This window comes from Gymnodraco acuticeps, unplaced genomic scaffold (genome assembly GCF_902827175.1).
Source record: "Gymnodraco acuticeps unplaced genomic scaffold, fGymAcu1.1, whole genome shotgun sequence".
In the NCBI taxonomy this organism is placed as follows: domain Eukaryota; kingdom Metazoa; phylum Chordata; class Actinopteri; order Perciformes; family Bathydraconidae; genus Gymnodraco; species Gymnodraco acuticeps.
In genome coordinates, this window is record NW_022992032.1 from 1,454,779 (window position 1) to 1,470,142 (window position 15,364).

Genomic DNA, 15,364 nt, shown 5'->3' on the forward strand with positions numbered 1-15,364 from the left:
TCGTGTTTGGATCTAGATCTGTAAAGAAGAACTTGTGCTTCAATTCAACTCTGAAAAGTACCCAAGGGATATCATTTCCCATTAGCCAGTCAGTTGATCTGTCTTCCAAGCAGCAGAATGTTAAAAAAAAGCGCCAACATTTATATGGATGCTGGAGGGTCTTGCCCAAAAATACATACAGATTACATACTGGCTGTGATCTGGCCCTGGGATTAAGAGAATAATGCTGCCTTCAAATGATACACGATTTGCTCACCGCGAGGTTGGGTGCAGAGCTTCACGGTGAAAAAGCGAGTTAAGTTTTGTTGTTACCTCACTTTCTGGCTTGCGGAGCTACAAACATTTGTCCTCTGATTGGTTGCGCCGAAAGGTCAGCGTTGAACGAGGTCAAAGTTGAAATCATTTGAACTTTGAGCGCACTACTCAGACCCGGCGCCAGAACAAATCTAAAGGGAGGGCATATGATTTTCATGGGAGGGCACACAAAACCGTCACGTGCTGCGGGCCTGCGGCACAATATCAAACAGCAAGGCCAACAGCATTGCGTAAAGACGCACACTTATCGCAAACATACACAAATAAAGGGCAACATAGCAACCACTTTGAAACATTGTGTGCGTGGCAGCACAAATACTGGTAAATCACGAGCAAGGCACACTGGTTACGGATGGCAGCTTCCTCATTGCTGCACTCGGAGAGAAATAGTAAAGACGGAGACGATGAACTGTTTAGCCCGCCTTGGGCATGGTTTATGTTCCTATGCACTGCACTCGGACATGCTGTGGAGTGCATCGTGGTCACCTCTGAGAGGGAGTTGGTTGACAGCTAAAAAAGCTATAATATCAACGACAGCTGACACGTAATAACGGCTCCGTGCAGCTGATCTGCATCAAAGTTATAATTTCCTTATTTGTTTCCTCGCGTATCTGTCTCTCTCTCCGCAAACTCTCACATGAAAAGTGTTCTTTTGATGCGGCATGCCTTAGCAGTCCTTTATCAGTCTGTAATGCGTGTTTCCAGTCGCAAAAACCTTTGACAGTAAAAGCCGCATCAGATGAAGACGTATTCACTTCAAACTGTCTACAGGGGAAACAAAAGGCTGCGTCTGCTTTTAACGAATATTCAAGCCATGGTTTGTTGTGTACCATGCAGCGGCAAAAGTGCTCTTCTTTCCTGAAAACAATCTTCCTGGATAACGATCCAGCTTCACCTGCTTGGGTTTATTAACCACAAGATCATCGCTAACTCAGCCCCGGGGTTTGCCGAGGTCAAGCTTGTGACATTAAGGCGTGCTGCTGCAACGGCAGGTGCAGGGTCGCCAGCAGCTGCATCGGCTGCAGTTCTTTCATCGCTATTTCATTTTAATAAATCCTTAGACTTTTTAAGCCAATTTCTGATGTCCATTTTGTAATGCAAACAGAAATGGGAGTCTACAGAATGCACAATAAACAAATCCAGAATAGGCGGCAGAGTGTGACGCTGTGATTGGTCTAAATGGGGACGAATCACAAATCACAACAGACACATGCATTTATTTGACGTAGCCTGCGATTTTTTTTTTTAGTTCTGACATCACATACATCGTAGCATAAAAGTTCAGTTTATTTATAAGAAAAAAAATAAAATATATATATTTTTAAATTTTTATAAATAATAAAAATCGTGTTTATTGGGGAGGGCAGGAATGTCAAATGGGAGGGCCTGGCCCTCCCTGGCCCTCCCACGGCGCCGGGCATGGCACTACTCGGTGGCAAATTCAAACTTTAAGCAACGGAAACAGTTTTGCATTCGTCTAGTTGGGCTTCTCCGCTCTCTCCATAGCAACACAACGGCAATGTCAGCGTAGAGCCGCTTTACTGGGCATCATGTGAATGCATCTTAAGACGATTATGTTTTACTGTTATGGCTCAAATGAGTATTGCTTCTTAGTTCTGAGGGTATGACTTAATTACCTACAGTAGAAGCAGGTGGTTGGGCAGTCCACTGAATTAGCTACAAGGTAGCTTAAATGGAGTGCAATTCAGTCACTATACAGTACACTACAGTTTTCAGGAAGATATGGTGCTAATGCGGCAGTGAAAGCCTACACAAAAAAAGCAACATTAATGCACACACTGCTGATTCGTGTACAGTGTGAAACCTAATTATTCTGCCTAATTAGAAGTTGAGCAGCAGCCCTGACCTCAGATCAGCTAATCAGTTGAAAAGCCTTCAGGCCTTTCTCTCTACCTCACCCTCATGTTCTCTACCTTCCCTTCTTACGGCCGAACACATCGGGTGACACGGCGGGCCAAGGCAGGGAATTATAGTGATGGAGGGAGTGAAAGGAGGTATGGAGGGGAGCGTGAAGAGAAGGAATGTGAGCTATGAGACGAATGAATAGGCACGGGGTTCTTTATGGCATTTATGTGCGCCAAGGAGAAAGCCTATATCGACGTACACCTTGTTGGACAAAAGGGGGAGCACACACTGAGTGCATTCGATTAGGGGTGCGCGTTGGTGTCAAACCACAACAAAGTCCCATGCTGTGTCCAGGATTCATTATTTAGCACAGGGGTAAAATGGACACTGGCCTGTTTACACACATACACATGAGTACCAAGATGAGCCAACTGGAAAACACCAATTTTCTCACACACATGTCAGAAATAAGTACTCAGTAAGTACACGCAGAAATACCATAAATGTACTCACAAATGGCCACATCAATCAATCATGCACACGCTTACATATGATTGGCGATTACGACCCCAGACACACAGGGAAGTCAAATATAGCCTGAGTAGAGCCAATTTAGCCCTTAATGGTCTTTGTGACCATCAAGGGCGCAAGACAAAGATGACGTCCAATGGAGGGTGGATGTGTGTGTCTGTGTGGAGGGGCGCATTGTTTACCTAGATTCCTCTCCTCCTATGTGTGTCTAATGGCCTATGAATGTTTCCAGGGTAACAACGACAGTTTAAGCTGCTCCGATGGACCGACATACGAATGGCAGCAGAGGGGAAGCAGAGTTCAGATGACCATATTCGGTTGAGGGGGGATTTTTATTTGATATCCGCACAGCAGGTAGTGTCCATGGTGTGAAATGACTTTTATCATCTATGTGTAAAAAAAAGACAAAGAGACTGCATCTTTGTATGTGTGCTACCTGCGGAATTTACAGGTTTCCGCACGTGTGAAGGTAATAAGGAACATTTATGTGTTGGACGGTATATAAAGTACAAGACTATATTGCCCCTTTTATATTGATAGTAACTGAAGCTATTTAAATGTATACATTTAATCATGAGGTGTGTGTGTGGTAGCAGTTAATATATATATTCTAGCAATCAGAAACAATGCCCGTGGTTTGCTTGGAATAAACAAGTGTAAATGTTTGGATAAATGTACTGAGAAACTCCCTCTGGAGGGAACTTTGGGATTTTAGCCTTTGCAGACCATTTACATGCACAAAAACCTATATAACACACTACAGGGAAGGGAAAACCGTAAAAAGCATAATAGAGCCTCTTTAATGTAAAACATCTATTGGAAGAAAAAAAGATGAAACGGGAGTGATCACGGTGTTTGTGAGTGAAGTGAACGCATATTGTCAAGATGGAGAACACATTTAAAAAAGTTTTCTTTTTTCACATGAAGTAGAACAAATGTATTCAGGCTGACAATGAACCTTTTCTAGTGACTTTACCATAAATACTGTATAAAAATGTGTGAAGATGAAGAACATGAATATATAGTGTAAGCGTCCAAAAGGTGTGCATACGTGTGTGAAGGCAGCGATATTTAATGACAGCTTTGACAGTGATACCAGTCAGTGTGCATGTGTTTTGCATATGTGTATGAATGTGTAAGTGCTTTAATATCTGCATGTGTTTCAGACAGCAACTACAGAGCAGACACATCCTCAGATAGTTTGTGTGTGTGTGTGTGTGTGTGTGTGTGTGTGTGTGTGTGTGTGTGTGTGTGTGTGTGTGTGTGTGTGCGTGAGTGTGTGTGTGTGAGTGTGTGTGTGTGTGTGTGTGTGTGTGTGTGTGTGTGTGTGTGTGTGTGTGTGTGTGTGTGTGTGTTGTGTGTGTGTGTGTGTGTGTGTGTGTGTGTGTGTGTGTGTGTGTGTGTGTGTGTGTGTGTGTGTGCAGAGCCCTGGGTGGGGGTGAGGCGGCTTAACGCAATAAAGCATGTTGTATTGACATCTGTGTTGTGTCTATTGATTCCCCATTATGGAGCTAACAAACCCGCCTGGAAGCTTTGTCATTCGCAATCACGTTAGCACCGGGACTCACCAACTACGCTGCCCCTTTTAAAATCTGATCCATACACGCTCACACACGCACAGAAAAGCAGGTGTCCTCACGTGCACACACCTCTTCGCATTCCTACACATTCACGGCAATCATTCATGTTACCACAGGCACCCATCCACACACACACACACACACACACACACACACACACACACACACACACACACACACACACACACACACACACACACACACACACACACACAAGTTAACCACAAATTCACGTGCACACATAAACAGTCAAAACACACATGTACACAAATGGGGTGATGGGAAGAGTAGTCAATGCTGGCCAATCAATGGCGGTGGAAGGTTAAAATCACTCACACAATGGGCGGCTGTGAGCTTGTGGTTTCCAGATAAACCACACAAGGCGGACAGATCCATAACTGACCTCAACGTGCAATTATTGAATCCTCTACCTGCTTTGTACACACACACTTTGACAAATAAGCATAAATGCATGGATTTTCTGCCTCTAAACCCTAAACATGTGCAGACAGCTGCAGACATAAGAACTGTGCAAAGACTTAGTCCTACTTCCTGTTATACACACCTCTTTCCGACACCTGCTGATACTGTATATATCTACACATGCACAGACGTATCAAGAATAAAGCCTGAACAAAGTGTCAGCCATGCTTGCACATACACATATAAATTGCAGATACACACTCAAGTACACACACATACACAGCCAATTAATCCGGACATTGGCTTGGCTCAGGCACAGTTTGGCGTGGCCCAGACAACACAACCCCCTACTGGGCACGGCAAGGTGAAGAACCTGGGTGGAGGAAGAGGTAGTTATCGAGCAGCACGGAGCTTGTTGTGTCTGCGTGTGTGAGTGTGTGTGGGCAGGCGGTTTGTGCTCTGAAAAGTTCCTCTGCATGGTTATTAGACAATAGAATAAAATAGCACAACTGCCGTATTGCCTTATTGTTTCAGTATGTTCTACAAGGTGCGGTCATTTACAATCACAGACTTTGTTTTGTTTTTATAACCACATAGATGATATTCTTAAATCTTTTTGATTACGGTGTATCATGATATTTATATCACTAAGTTACTAAAATGTAAACTTACTAGAGAAACAGCAAGTAGAACATAAAATAAAATAAATCGACCCTGTGCTGAATAACTTCAAGACCGAGAGGGCCTCTCAGAGTAGCCAACATAAATAAACCATCCCTCTCAATCCGGACACATGCCTTCTCTGTGAATTTGACAGCTCTCAGTTTTATATGGGCCACAGTGGCCCTGGAGGATTTTACAGCAGTGTACATAAAATAAAAGAGCATTTAGATTTCCTTTGTTGTGGTGCAGAGAGGGAGTGAGCAGCGGCAGCTACAGGTCCCTGTACAGGTCTGGTCAGATCTCTGAGCGGCCCAAAAGACAAGCTTTTAGATTCTTTGTGGCAAAGATCTGACACTCAGAATGAACTGAGGAGCATCAGAGTATTAATGAGCAGCAAACGAGAGAGAACTCATTGAGTAGCTGTGCTTTTGACAAAGGATGTGATCGTTTTTCTTCCAGCTGCTTTACCACATCTCTTATCTCTCTAATGCTGTTTACCCAAATTCAGTATACTGCTTATACTTACTCTTCAATAGTGAGAAATTAAAACCTCAAGAAGGATTATGCAGAGCCTTCTTAGTTGAATTAATTTCAAGCAAATGTGCTCAATGACTTTGGATTTGCTAGGTATGATATTTGTAAACCTGATGCTTTTTTCTGTATACTTAATAACTAATAATGTTTGTAGCCATATAGGAGCACTGTCTGCTGGTTTAATAAAAAGGTGAATGTGTTGATATTTGATCAATTAGTATATCTTTGTAATCCATTAATTGCAGAGATTCAATATCCTTAAAATCTTTCATTTGCATACACATTAATGATATTTTCTGTATTATAGGGACCTCCCAAAACATAATTTAGCACAGTGTTTCCAACATAATTTGATTCTATTTGCCACAAATGAATCAATGTATGGGAAACACTATAGAGAGTCACATAACGTTTGGGGGTAGCAGTAGTCTATAGGCATTTGGCTTTGGAACTGAAGGGTCGTCGGTTCAAGTCCAGTTCGGACCAAAAATACAGAGTGTGGACTGGTAGTTGGAGAGGTGCAGCTTAATCTTAATTACCTTTAAATACTAAAAATCAGACTAGTGAAGATTGAATTGGTTTTAGCAGGAAATAAAGTGACTGTTCAGTGGTACTGAAGAAAACATTCTGAGATTAGTACAAAGAAATAATACTGTGCAAGTAAATGAAGAAATAAAACTTTCCCTCTGCGATAACAGTTTCCATCTGGTGGCTGTTTTAAAAGCGTTTTACTGAGGCAATGTGTCTAAGGCCGGGCTGAGCTGAGGCCAGTAGTCTCAACGCTGTAGTGTTAAAGAGTCGAGCTGACAAAAATACCCATAAGCCCTCACTTTAGATCCACTGTAGAACCACTGTCTGCTAGCGTCTGCTGTTTAGGACCTCTCTCTCCCCCTTTCCTCCACTGAACCTCACTCACCTCGTCTTACACTTTTGACACCCGTCGTCTTTGCTCACACTAACGCACCCAGACACAGGTGCAGGCAATCGTACCGATGCACACATGCACACCTTTGGTCAAAGGCGCGGATCAGAGAGACACAGAGAATTGTGGGTAACAGACTTAGCTAAAGTGGCTTATGGGGCCCGGGCAAACCACACCAGGCAAATCCAATTCAACAAGCTCTCTGTCCATAGGGAACAACGGAAAGAGGGGAGAGAGAAAGAGAGGAGAGTTTGCATTTTACTGAGAGGCTTTCGTGTCAAGTGAACACTCTACAGAAATGAGAGAAATTGAAAGAGAAACAGAAGATTCAGAGTTTCCTTCTCTCTAGAGATCAAAGATGAAACACGGAGAAAAGAGAAGGATATTCAGACGGGGAAATGAAGGATGAGTGTTGGCCTTTGCTCTCCTACGAAGTTTATTTCTCTTGTGTGTATTGGCTGCTTATCACACAAACATGTTTGAATAAAAAAACATCCCTTAGAGGCACTTCCACATGAGAGAGGAAGACTTGCTAGCTCACTCACTCACACATTCATTTCTCATTTGCTAAATCATTTATTTATTCCAGCACACATTCGGTCATTATTCATTATTTCACACTGTTCATTAAATGACTGATTATTCCAGTGGATCGATAGCGTTTCATCTGTTCAATCACTGTGTTTAATAATTCTTTCACTCTCCCTCTTACTCACTGTTTCTTTCAATTCAATTCACTGATTCCTTCACCTGTTCATTCTCTAACTGAAACGTTCACCGTCTCTTTCATTCATTATTCATTTATGCACTCGCTCATTCTGTTATTCATCCAATCATTCATTCTGACCCAGCCTCCACCTTGTCCTCTCATCACTTTAATTTCTTAAAGGACCAACATAGAAATTTACCCCGTCCCCCCTCCCCTTCCCAAAACAGAAGCAAGTGGTTGTATGTCAAAGGCGGGAGCAGGAGCGGCTCTCATTAAAAACCTCCACCGTTTTTCTCCTCCTGACACCTACTTAAGGTGATAGGCTGAATTACCCCAGCAATGCTCAACATGCACATACACCACCCCCCACATCTGTCATTTGAAATGTCCGCCTGACTGGATTAAAGCAGTGGGGATGGGGGACAAGGGGAGCCAGTGGCACTGTCACCCTCAAACATGAACACATATGTTGTTGAAACAATGACCAGCAAGTCACACATACTGAGTTTTAAAACTGCCACAGGTGGAAAGAAAACCAAAGCTTGCCATTCAACACAAATGAATTGACAGAATATTATCTTAGTGTAATTTCCTTTTTTCTTTATAACCCTTTTACTGTAGGAATATGGATTTTGGAATAATACACCAAACCAAGCATAACCGATAAAGCCCTTAAGAGATATTAAAGGTACATTATAGTGAGATGAGAAAAATACCATAAGGAGCACTTCCGTTATTGATCACACTGATAGTCACTCAAGCAATATTAGAGCGATCATCGGGTATTAAAGCGCAGCATAAAGGCATGATAAGGTCGTTATTGTAAGTAACTATTGATTGACAAACTCACCCTGTAGTGATAGGCCAATTAAAGTATAATTAGTTTGACTATGAATACAAATAAGTCATAAAAGATGTATTAAGGGACACTGTTTTCTGAATTGTAGTCATTTGGAATAGGTCCTTATGTGATTTTTTCCTCACGTCATCCTAAGTTTCTCTCTCAACTTGACTGAACTCTTGTTTTCCCAAAGTGGCCACAGAGATCAATACCCTCTGATCGATATAGATGACCATGAATATTCCAGGCTAACCTGAGCGAGAAAGAGTGAAGGAGAGGAGAGGAGTGAAGAGAGGAGGCAGATGGAGTTTTGAGATGGATGGATTTGCCATGAATGAAAGGAGGGAAAAGATGAGGAGGAGAGAGTGTGGTGCCTCTGTGACACTGTGATGGATGCTAATGAGCCAGATATGCATGCATCCAATTTTGGGAGTGTTTTACACTTTTGGATTTATGCACGAGTAAGTATTTTAATTAAATTCTCTTGCCTTGTTCGTGATAAATTAATTATATTAGCGGAGATAGAGTAAAAAGATGGTAATGGGAAAAAAAGCCACTTCGGTAGAGATACTAAGCCTTCCAATTCTTCTTCTTCTGATAATTTAAAGTAGATTGCTGTATATAGCGAAGCAAAACATGGAAATCAACGAGAAAAGCATTTGTAATTTATATGACAAGTTGAATTTTATACTAATAAAGCAATATAAATGTTATTAAAGACATTTCTCTAGAAAAACTGTGTCACACATGAATTTCTGCATATCTTGCATATAAAATAACTTTTATACATTGGAAAGATGCTTGTTTTGATATGTATACTGTGTCATATTAAGTAAACATAGAAAGGATTACAATTTAACCCACGTAATTTATTTAAGTCATGTGCATCCAAGTTTTCTGGACCGTTACATTTTAAACTGAAATAAGAAAGTATACAAAATGTTCTGTATATAATTTAATGTATGGGTTTATACATGAGAGGAAATGAAAATAAACACCATAACCGGGTTTTATTCTTTGAGTAGGTGCACGGTAAAAGCAGTCTTACCGGGGCTGGACCGCGGAGCCAGCGAGGACTTGAGTCTCCAGGCGCTGAAGTCGGACGCTGTTCTCTGAAAGACGAAGGGGACCGGCAGGGGGACAAACATGGTCCTCTGTCGACCTGGGGGTCGTTGTTTTTTAGTTTTTTATTTTAGTCTCACTTTTCTCATCCGTCGTGCTTCCGTCGTGCTTTGGCCTTTTATTCGTATGCTTTCCAGGTTTACGGACCGCTGGGTTGTAAAAGAAACGTGGATGCTTTGAAAAAAACTTGGCTTTTTCTTCCGTCAGCGGTTTCCCATTTCTCTTGGTTGGCTTTGGGATGCAGACGGATATTGTTCCACTTACTTCTCGGGAGTCTGAGAAACACACACACACACACACACACACACACACGCGTGTACAAAGAGCGATGTGCAGGACGCGCAGCGGCGGCTTTGGGAGAAGGTGTAAAGCTATCAGTGGTTATCCATACAGGCTAACACAGGTGGCTGGACAGAGGATGATCTGTGTTACCATCGTGAGTCTAGCTGCTCTCCACGGACACGATTACACTCCATGTATTGTGTCCAGACTGTGCGTAAAGATCGTCTCTGTGTTTGTCTCTCGGCAGGGTTTGCTTTGGTTTAGGTTTCGGAAAAATAAAGATTTCTCCTCCTGCTGAAAAGTCTGTCCAAACGGGTGAAAACTGTCCGTGAAACACTGCTTCTCCTTTTTGGTTCTCGTAAAGATTTGGTTAGTAGCTTGCTGGTCTGCTGAAGGACACATGCACTCAAAGCGACACAATAATAAAATGCATTATTTGGTAAAAAGATGAGGAATAATCAAATAATAAAGTAAGGCTACGCAGGCACCTCCTGTCTGACTTTCGCTCCTCCCTCTCCTCCCGTCGCTGCTTCTCCCTCTTTCTCTACCGCGGGTCACTAATTAAAGCAAAATCAATAGATAAATACATGAATAAATCCATATCAATAAGTACACCTGTCTTCTCCTTTCCTCCTCCACTGAAGCACGAAAAAAAGAGGAGGGGGAAGCGATGTCTCTCTTTCTTTTTTTTCTTTTTTTACGCTGTAGTGTCTTTTCTTTGGCTCTGCTCCGCCATCCGCCGGTGTGTGTCTCTTTCTCTCTTCAGCCTCTCTCCTCTGTGTGTTATCCAACGTGTGTGTGTGCGCGTCTCTGCGTCCCCTCAGTTTATTCTGGGAACCCCGGTGGTTTCGGTCCTTCACCGCGCAGACTGAATGCTCTCTGGCACGGCAAAGCGCTCCGTCCGGGAGACAGACGGAGATACCCAGCCCCCTTTTTTTTTACCCCCTTTCCTTTCCCTCCCCTCTCTACCCCCCTTTTCTCCCTCTTCGCCCCAACACTCATAAACACGCTACGACCCCACTTTCTCCATCCATTTTCATGTATTGACACTTTATGATCTGCATTGAAGTTGGAGCTAGGCCTATATATTGAAGACACATTTTAAAATTATATTCCGTTAATTTTTTTGGAAATACACTCACACACACACACACTTCTTGCCCTGTTCCTGACCGCGGTAATCCCGTACAAGGCAAGCACAGATCCGGCCAATTGATCCTCTGATTACTTCATTATAATGAAGCCAATAATCACATCATCGCCTGCCTCCGACATATCGATCGGCTCTTCACAATGCGCGGACATGAATTCAAAGGGGGGGGGGGGGGTCTTGTATGTATATTTCAGCAGGTGGATCTCTCTCCCCTCTCTCCCCCTACCTCTTTCATATAGATTTACGTGGGTCTGGCTAACGCAAGGTCACCACTCACCAGCAGCACTCAACTAATGTATTTATTTTCCCCTCACAGAGGTGAATTATCAAAGCCTGCAGAGCCACGGGTGTTAAATTAGTAATTATTTCAAGGCTATGTACGTGTGCGCGTAAAATGTGCGTAAAATGTCAGTTGAGCTGAATCTAAATTGACTGTTTTTCCTAGTAAGGGTCGGTGGTGTGTTGTTGTGGTGTGTGTGTGTGTGTGTGTGTGTGTGTGTGTGTGTGTGTGTGTGTGTGTGTGTGTGTGTGTGTGTGTGTGTGTGTGTGTGTGTGTGTGTGTGTGTGTGTGAGAGAGAGAGAGAGAGAGAGAGAGGGAAGGTGCCTCCCGGCCATCACCTCTCCTCACCACAGTCCGTGAGATGATGCACCGCCCCAATCTGCACCGCGCATTTACACCCCAGATTATCGCCAACATGGATTTTTTTAAATAGGAAAATCTATACGCTAAATATCGTAGTCAATAAAAGAAAATCGACCAAACCCACACACATGTCTCACTCTCACTCCCTCTCTGTATACACTCAGAGGTGGGACTGAGCTGTTAATAAGTTATCGATCAATTACAGTATGGCCCTCATATATGGAAAGGCCTCGGGCTCCCCAATGTTAATGCAGTAAGGAGAAAGGAAACGTCAGATAGAAAATGCTATGCGGATAAAACATTATCAGAAGCTTCCTGATCTACAGACTTATACTAAAGTCTTCATACTTGACTGCGAACACTGATGCTTCAAAATACTACTGTACTACAGCCTATGGTACTACAGTACTAGACAAAACACTTCTATCATGACTAATGTTGCTTCAAAACAGATGTTACTGCTACTACCACTGCTATTTAGACTGCAATAGCCACTGGTATCCTGCATTACTATGCAACTACTAGTGCCACTCGTTTCTTACCACCACTTTTAGGGAACAATAAACCTCTCCATTCCTACTATTACTTCTTTTAGTACTGTTGTACAACGAAATCGTACAGCTGGTGAAACCACGACGAAAACTCCTCTACTGCCATTACTATTGCCACTTTTATGAGTTTGCATAAGTACTTTTTGGTTATTGTAGTACTACTGCTTCTGCGACCTCTACTTCGACTAACACTACTGTCACTTTTCAGTTGTTTCTAATTGTTCTTTGCTTTTTTATGTTTAAACTGTTGTTTGTTTTTTCTTGTAAGGAAACATGTGATTATGATTCTGTTCAAAATGTATGAATACATTCCAAATGTATGTATAGATGTTGTAATTGTTCAAAGCTTTGGCAATACTGTTTGTCAATATGGTCATGACAATAAAGCTATTTGAATTTGAGTTCTTGTATTAACACCGTTAGTGCTACTAATGGTGTTATTTCCTGCGTTTGTACTAAGACTTCTACTGCTTCTTCGACCTTTACTCCAACTAATACTGTGTTATAATACATCCACTTGTATACATTGTTTCTATTACTACTGGTTCTATAATACTACTGTTAGTATTGTTCGGCTTCTACTCCAACTACTACTACTAATACTCTGTTAGTAATACTACAGCCACTTGTATAAATGGTTCTATTACTACTGCTTCTACTCATTACATTACTAGTGCTGCTAGTGATGTCATTTCCCTGTATTTTTACTAATACTGTGATTACTGCTTGGCCCTTCACTACTACAGCACTTGTCCTTCTAAAGCCTGTATCCAACGTTTCAGAGTGTTTCCGTTACCCGCTGCATCCTTTGATGTCATGTATGCATAGACACACGTCACATCACAAAGGAGTCCCCCCCCCATAAAAAAGAGGCCTACTCCCCATTGACAGATGACATCCGCGTGTGCAACGAGCGAGAGAGGGGAGGAAAAAATAAAAGGAGCAGGACGAGGAGAAGACGTATAAAGAAACGACCGGTTGTCCCTCAAGAGCCCCCCTCTCCACTAAGGGGCGAGCGCAGAGGAGCCCCGATCCAAACTCCTTCCAGACAAAAGCAATTATTTCTTGTAGAATATAGTGCGTTTTGTGCGTCCATCGCGGGAAAAGGGGAGGGAGGTGTGCGTGGATTTGAAGGAGAGGTGAAAAATATGGCGCACGGAGGGCCTCATCAATAGCAATATGTTCTTTTACCCTTCTGTTATATCTATCCTTTTACTATCCAACCTGCTGCGGCTGCTTTGTCTGACATTGTGAGATTATAGGCCAGAGTGGACTTCTGATCATAACACACACAAATAAATCAAATCACAAACATGAACAGACAGCAGTATGACAGCAGTATGAGCCATAACAATCATTTAACTCTTATATTTCACACTAAAGCTGTTGTTTGTCTATTTAGCACTGGAAAAAAATTGTTAAAAATGACATTTATTTGATATTTTGGATGAAATTAGTCAACTGGTACTGACATTATGATAAATAAAGAGACATACAACTCTGTTTCCAACGATATCCTTCAAAATGATATACAAAAAGATGAAGTCTGTCAGAATAAGTAACATATTTCTAAGTATATTAGTATCACATATTAAATGTGATTCTTGTATACTGTAGGTATTTACTACTTTTGCTAAAAAGAAAACCCATATTTACCTACAGTAAGTGAAGGCATCTTTTTCAGTACAGGAAGTCTATTGCAGAATTAGATCTCATTGCTCTTTAACCGGCTGTGTGTGTGTGTGTGTGTGTGTGTGTGTGTGTGTGTGTGTGTGTGTGTGTGTGTGTGTGTGTGTGTGTGTGTGTGTGTGTGTGTGTGTGTGTGTGTGTGTGTGTGTGTGTGTGTGTGTGTGTGTGAGAGGGAGTTCATTGTTAAATGGCGGTGTCATGTTGACAAACGACTTGGTTGAATTAAATTCTCCCTCATCAATAACAAGAGGGGGCCAATCAATACCAGCTTACAATTATATCAGCGCCTAACCCTCTACTACCGCTGTAACCACACACACACTCACACACGTGGAGAGATAGCGCGAGGGACAGAAGAATCATTACCCCTCTGTAACACAGGGCTAAATAAACACTCAAATATTCACACACACCCACTGAAGAAGAATGAGTTATTATTATAAACAAACACTTACACAGAAGGAATCATTCATGAGACGCTGACCCCTAATAAACACACATTATTTTTAGCATCTGACATTTGATCTATTTTCAGCATCCTTCCCTCTCTATGTCTCTCTCATTCTGTGTCTATGTGTCTCTCTTTACCTCTGGCGGCCTGACTAAGTAATCAATGCTGACAGATTGTCAATAGGCCGGTGCGGGCCCTGCCAATACCTCTCCTACGTATCCATTATTCCTCTTAGGGCCGCGGAGGACAAACGCAGAAAAGAGTAAAACACGGTGCTGTCGATACGCCACCTTGATACGATCATTGGGGCAGATCGATGCTTTTGCTTACAGCTCATGAGCTCGCTGGAAATCACACTTAGCGTGGAAATTGGCTCGTGAATACACATTCCCTCTCACTTCTTATCTTCATAGGATGGTGATTTTGTTCATGTGTATTCTTGTAATTTCACGCATAATTGTATTTTCGACTTTGAAGATATTTTTCCTTTGAAATGTCTCAGTGTTTGTATTTCAAACATGTTCTGCATCTTATTTCATCCTGGATTGGTTGTAATGGATTTAAGATGTAAACGCAGGACAGCACTGAAGTGAAGGGGGGGGTTCAATATCGCTTTTGTTGTTGTTGTCATTCTTGCTATCAGGCTCACAGCCAATCCTGTATTACACACACACACACACACACACACACACACACACACACACACACACACACACACACACACACACACACACACACACACACACACACACACACACACACAAATGAATGTACACGTTTAGCAGCACACACAAGCAAACACACCATAACAAGCAAGACAGCACGGAAATACCGGACCCACACACTCATGTAACGTATTCACGTACAGTACATGCAAACACCCCGTAATATGCATGGAGCACGAAAAGCACACACGCAGACACACACACACACACACACACACACACACACACACACACACACACACACACACACACACACACACACACACACACACACACAGCCTCTGGTTCTTGTGCTCAGAGAGGCCCAAACAGCTTAGCTTAGCACAAATGCAGCATCAGGGCTCGAGGTAATGCCAATGACATG

General features: G+C 42.3%; 1 protein-coding gene across 4 annotated transcripts in view; it reads right to left on the reverse strand.

Moving 5' to 3' along the window:
• The window catches only part of LOC117536678 (POU domain, class 2, transcription factor 1-like), a 77,822-nt gene that overhangs the window by 61,069 nt on the left and 1,389 nt on the right, over positions 1-15,364 (reverse strand). For 3 of the 4 annotated variants that reach the window (XM_034201640.1, XM_034201639.1, XM_034201638.1), the window contains exon 1: positions 9,433-10,626. The exons of the other annotated variant lie outside the window; for it this stretch is intronic. In XM_034201640.1, the coding sequence (XP_034057531.1) occupies positions 9,433-9,532 (100 nt within the window). In that variant the 5' untranslated portion in view covers positions 9,533-10,626. Of the gene's footprint in view, positions 1-9,432; positions 10,627-15,364 lie in introns of those variants that run through there. 4 annotated transcript variants of the gene reach the window in all.